The sequence below is a fragment of the Lathamus discolor genome, chromosome Z, assembly GCF_037157495.1.
Source record: "Lathamus discolor isolate bLatDis1 chromosome Z, bLatDis1.hap1, whole genome shotgun sequence".
In the NCBI taxonomy this organism is placed as follows: Eukaryota; Metazoa; Chordata; class Aves; order Psittaciformes; family Psittacidae; genus Lathamus; species Lathamus discolor.
The window spans coordinates 97,992,637-97,998,636 of record NC_088909.1 but is presented as its reverse complement, the minus strand read 5'-3'; the positions used below and the strand labels follow the sequence as shown (position 1 = coordinate 97,998,636).

General features: G+C 38.4%; 1 protein-coding gene across 4 annotated transcripts in view; it reads right to left on the bottom strand.

The window, feature by feature from the left end:
- Positions 1-1,249: 1,249 nt before the first annotated feature.
- CPLANE1 (ciliogenesis and planar polarity effector complex subunit 1) overlaps positions 1,250-6,000 on the bottom strand; it is a 65,972-nt gene continuing 61,221 nt past the window's right edge. For 2 of the 4 annotated variants that reach the window (XM_065661790.1, XM_065661791.1), the window contains exons 47-52: positions 5,806-5,867; positions 5,214-5,378; positions 4,056-4,168; positions 3,630-3,713; positions 2,483-2,652; positions 1,250-1,794 (exon numbers count right to left, since the gene is read on the bottom strand). In XM_065661790.1, coding sequence (XP_065517862.1) covers positions 1,654-1,794; positions 2,483-2,652; positions 3,630-3,713; positions 4,056-4,168; positions 5,214-5,378; positions 5,806-5,867 — 735 coding nt within the window. In that variant the 3' untranslated portion in view covers positions 1,250-1,653. The other 2 variants (XM_065661792.1, XM_065661793.1) reach the window with 2 other exon arrangements.

Genomic DNA, 6,000 nt, shown 5'->3' with positions numbered 1-6,000 from the left:
TCTTCCAATCCAAACCACTGTATGGTTCTATTCTATGATCTAAAGAGTCTATGACCAAAAAAAGGGATGGCAAACGCAAAGCAGACTGTAAAACAAAAACAGGAGAAAGAACGTGAGTTGGTTAAAGAAGTAAATCTTATGTACTAGCTTTCTCCTTTTGCAAAGTTTCAGCTTTTGTGGCTGGGTGTTTGCAGAGATTCTTGTCTTTGAGCATGAGCATTCAACTCTGCAAGACTTTGATCCTGAAATATTATGAAATAGAGCAACCAACATGCAAAACTTGCAGTTGGTAATTTTTTTTCTTTTCTAAAAGAATGCAATGGTGTTAGGAGTTACTGGGTTTTGACTTGTTTGATCCTCATAGCTTCTGTGATAGCTGACACCTGGTGGTTACTTCTTACTGTGTATTTCAAAATTTCATTTAAAGACTGGCAGAGGTAAAAGGACTATCTGGTCCTCTGAGGAGACATACTAAAAGGTTTGATAGCTGGGCCCAGAAAGAAAAGTGTCATAGCAGAGAAAGTGCAAGAAAACTTGAGTCTGTGGAAGCAGCAGGGTTGACAGGTATCTCCTGATCATCCTATTCCCTTGTGTCTGAGTGTTTCTGTACACCGGCTGCAGTGCAGCTCTGCCTGGCCACCATCTTCAGTCACAGCTCAGGCAAAGGGTGAGTATAGCGCTGACCTCATGGTCTTCAAACTGCCTCTGTCCTTGTATAGTGACTCATGACAGTATGGATCATCAGGCACTTGAAGAAAGGATTCCTCAGCACTGTTAAATGAACTGCTCATTTGCAGTTTTTAATTCCTTCACACTTTCGACTTCCACAAAAATGTCAAATTTATTTACTATGAAAAGATAAAAACTACTGTTGGGAAAGTCACCGTGAATGCATCTGTTCAGGCTACCGCAACTAGTTGATGGCCACTGAACATATGGGAAAATTTTCTACTAACATCTGGGGGATGCCAGAGGAGCTCTAATACAACAGCATTACAGCAACATTTTATTTTACCTCAGTAAGTACTTACCCTTAGTGTCTTATACTGGTGTCTGATTTCCCTAACAAAAGTCTGTATTTCAATTACTGCTGCATGACTTCTTGTACCTCTATCAGTCATTCAAAATCTCGAGATATTTCTGAAATATTGTACAAGTAAGCTGGGTTTAAAATACCAGGGTAATGCATGTGCACATGTGCAATTATACTGGTACACAACGATAACTGCACTTTGTAAATCAACAGGAATCATCAGAAACTCATTTTTATTAAACTAGTTTATCACAAAATGTTAAGTTACAAAAATAAGTTCATCTGTAATGATATTAAATACAAAGGTAAACCAGTTGTATAGTGCTCTTAAAACAGAATAGAACTTCTTATGTATGAGTAGCTGACCCAAAACTTCTTGTTTGAGACTGCTGGTCTGCATTTATCAATGATGTTTAGTTCTTGCAACTGGAAGACATACAGAAAGCAAACTACATATTAAAGAATTTAATTTTGTGTAGGCAAGATTGAAAGCAGTGAGTTTCTGTGCTGCTTAAGACCACCACCAGTGGAAGCCTCAAATCCATTTTACATAGAACAATGAAACCAAACTCCAGCAACTGCTCAGAAACCAAACTCCAACAACTGCTGAGACATTTTTTTCACTTGTCTTCCACATCTGCTACCATAGCTTCAACTGCATCCCAGTCCAGTTTGCTGCGGATACTTCCTGTGCTTTCAGAAACATCATCAGTGTCAACAGTGTCAAGAGGAGAGAAACTCACAGGATGCAATGCAGAGGCCTAAATTGAGGAAAAGAACATTAGCTGAATCAGTGCATATCATTTACAGACAATGCCTCCGTATAGCCAGCAAAACCAACCTTGTTCTTTTCAGAAATGTCCTAAACAACTTATGTATCTGCATTTATGTGTAGAGCCTACAAGAAATCTGGAAAGGGACTTTGTACCAGGGCATACAGGGATAGGACAAAGGGTAATTCTTTGCTCTGATGGTGGAAAGGCACTTGCAGAGCTTGCCCAGAGAAGCTGTGGCTGCTCCATCCCTGGCAGTGCTCAAGACCAGGCTGGACAGGACTTTGAGCAACCTGGTCTAGTGGAGCGTGTCACTGCCCATGACTGGGGACTGGAACTACATGATCTTTAAGGTCTCTTCCATCCCAAACCATTCTGTGATTATTCTGCAACAAATATAATTTATTTTCCTGCTTATGCACTCCCACTAGCTACCTGCTGCCTGGACAGACAACATGCCTATACAGTTGTTACAAACAACATTCATTTTCAAGGCTCAAAAGAATGACTTTGCTTGTAAAGACAGGCAAACTGTTGAATCACCACCATTTATGTCCCCTTGTATCTATCCCATCCACAGGTTTTGAACAGAGATCCACGTTTTAAATAAAGCAGAAGTAAACAAAGTATTAAATGGCAAGTATCAGATCATTCCCAGAACAAGCAGACATTATACCTGAAACAGGGAGTCATGAGTATCTCGAAGTATTCTTTGGATATCATCAGGCACAGTCCAAGGGCTTACTATGTCTCGATCACTCTCTTGATCAAGATCTTCTGTATGAACTGCGGTGGAAAGGTGTGGATGCTTTTGGTTTGATGTTCTGCTGACTCTGTACTCAGCAGCTGAGGAGAAAACAAGCCAACCATGGCACTGTAACATTTCTTGCTGTTTACTTCTGCATGTCTTGAAACTTCTTCAAGAACAGAAGCTCTGAGTTCTAAGAACTGAAGCTGTATGAAAACATGTGAAGACCAGCATGACCTGTTGTCTTGAACTAATGCTTCATGCTCTGAACTGTCTTCCAGACATGTGGACACATGGAATACAGAACACAAAGTGGAACAGGACTATCCACAGTGCCTACAGCATGCAGGCTCTGTAGTGCAGTCCTCAAAAAGGGATATTGATACATTATTTGATAGAGGAATAAAAGTGTGTAAATTCTGGATTAGTGCCTCTTAGAAGACACGGAACTTTAGTGATACCCTTAGCAGTGATGGTATACACCAGAGGATCTGATATAAGAAGGTGATGTTAAATCAGAAGAAGGTCAACCTGCATTTAGAGCTTAAAAAGAGAACATATGGAAAGGAGAAGAATGACTTTTTCACACCTGTAGAGGTGTGAAAATCTCACATCTCTTCAAGAATATGATTAGGAGTAAACATTTATGCAAACAGATTTTTGTGGATCCAGACCTACACAGATAGGCACAGGGAAAAAAAAATACTAAAATCCCCAATTTTTTAAAAAAAAGTTCAGTCATAGATTTTTCCACTCTATGACAAAATTACATCTTAAACAGATACTATATGAAGTGATACTCAGAAAGTAAGCAGTGCTAGAAAGGTAACAGAGAGGCAGAACACTTGTGTACTGTACTGCTAATTAACTTTGTGTGTTTCAGCTGAACAAAAGAAAAGTCCTCTGTTCCTCATGACATCATAATGCCTGTTTCAGTATTCTAAAGTAATACTGTATCTGAGGTCTTCGTTGCATAAATTCTACCCAGGATGTTTTCTGAGATGTGTTCGCCATCTTGTTTTCCCCCTGTGCTATGTAGCTAAACAGCACTATGTCATTGCTCTATGTAACTTACAGCGTCTAGAATTAACAGGACAATTTAGAGCAGTTTTCGTTCTTCCTCTGGAAGCACTTCTGTGGAAGAGAGTACAAGCTTTTCCTGGAAAGACAAAAAAAGCGTTTCCTCTATTAGGTGCATCGGATCGAAACTACACAAAAGATGCTTCAAAATATTAATTTGTGAGCTTGCTTCTTGGATTACACAGTACTCTTACTATGGCAGATTAAGCTATGCTGGATTTAGAAAGAGATTATAAGGAAAGGTTAACTAATAATCTAGCAGACCAATGACAGCACTGTTACAAAAGTCTCAAGACAGGAAGCCTCCAGGATTATTAATCTTACTTTCTACATAGGTATTAAAGCTCCTCCCTCCCAAAATCCTGCGGTAAGTTAAAGATCATCTCCAGTTTGTGCTTTTTTAATAAAGTTCTGTACTTACCCCTGGAATGCGTTAAACCAAGAGATGGAGTGAAACAGTGTACTTTTTGCCCAAAGTTGGGTTTGGCAGCAATTCTGCTCCTTTCTGACACAACAGAACTGTTTGGATGCCCTCTACAACAAAAAAAAAAAAAAACAAAACCAAAGCCCAAATACTTACCACTGTCTACCACACAGCATTCCCCCACACAACTTAGATCTAGCGGGTCCTATTCAGGTGAGGCAAAAAGAACACAGAAACCTCCTTCAGCCCACTCAGCTGAGGATCAGCAAAACAGTAAGTCCCACCAGAAGCAGAACTGCTGGCAATCACAGTGAAGACATACCAAATTGGCTTTACAAACAGGCAGCCCACAAAACTTAGAAGTTATTGCCATTCCTAAGGTGGCTTCCTGCAATGACATTCCCTAGTGCTTCTGATTCTGGCAGGGCTGATGCACTTAAACTGCCCTCATAAAGTTCTGTTCTGGAACTTCAATTATTAAAAACAGATGCAGAAATACTTAAGTTTGGAACTTACAGGATTATTTGTTCCCCTATTATTTTTGAAAACATAAAATAGTATGTAGAAGAGGAAACTGCAGTATACACCTGGCTTACATATACACACACGACATTAATGCCATTAAACGGAATAAATCTACCAATTTATAATACTCATACCATCATCTCCTCAAAAGGCAATAAGCACCAAAGTGCAAAAGAAAGAACAATTCCTAGATAATGAAAAAAAAGCTAAAAAGGAAGACAGTAAACCTAGAGTTTGCTGAACTCAAATCAGTCTGTATGCATGGACAACGGTATTTTTATTTGCTTCTTACTTGTTACTAGATGCTCTTCAGATCATTAACTATGTTGCCTGATATAGTCCATGGCAATTGCTTTTGAGTGGAATGGGTTAGGACATTGATTACAGCTCTGACTAGAGTTGGCTCTGAAAAGCATTTTTAAGGCTCCCTCGAAGACTATACTAGTGGATGGAATAAGACTGGTACAGGAACTTAAGACAGCTCTGATACAAAGTGTATCTTTCATTTTGCCAGAATGTAAAGCCTCTCTAAAGCTAATCCCATACCAATCAGCTTCAAATTGCAGACTGACTTGAAGTGTGGTAAAGACACCAATACATTAGAGCAGGTTTAACACTTAAAGTTGTTACCTTTTAGCAGATGCCATACACCGTTTTTTGTACTCTTGAGATGATCTTGTCTTTGACAGTGTTTTATGTTCATTTGTAGTTAACATCACTGTTTCAGATAACATTTCATTCATCAGTGAAAGTGCTTGTGATATTCTTACATTGTGATGTTCAGTTAACAGGGCTCTGTGGAGAAAAAAGTATTACATATTATCTCATGCTGTCACTCATTTAATTGCAGCTGGCTTGTGACTCTTGCAAGGTTATATGCTAACCAGAATAGAACATGTTTTTGCACTTTCAGAGAAAATATACTAATTCTTCTACGCTCATCAGCGGAAAACTAAAACATTTATTAACAATGGGCTTGTCAGAATGAATAAGTCAATGTAGGGGGAACAAAAAAAAATAAAGAAAAAAAAATCATATCCAGGAAGTGAAAAATAACGTCAAAGGATGAAACATGTTCTGAGTTTTCCTAAATCATAAAGCAAACATGGATTATTTATGCTTCTGAATGAAACGTCATTTATAGCTCAAGTTTCATAGGTAGCTAGCCTGAAATATAAATAAATAAACAAGAATACAACAAGCTACATTTATAGAAACTTACTTGTGTTTTTCTTCTTTCATCTTCTGGAAGCATTTAATATCCTTAGAAGTAAGACTACAATGCTGTGCAAGAAAGAATAATAATCATTAACTTATCACGTATTTCATTCCAATCTCTCACTCTTAGAATGTACACCTATTTACTTGACAGTTACTGTTGAAGACACTCTCCTGAATGAACAGCAATATGAAAGCA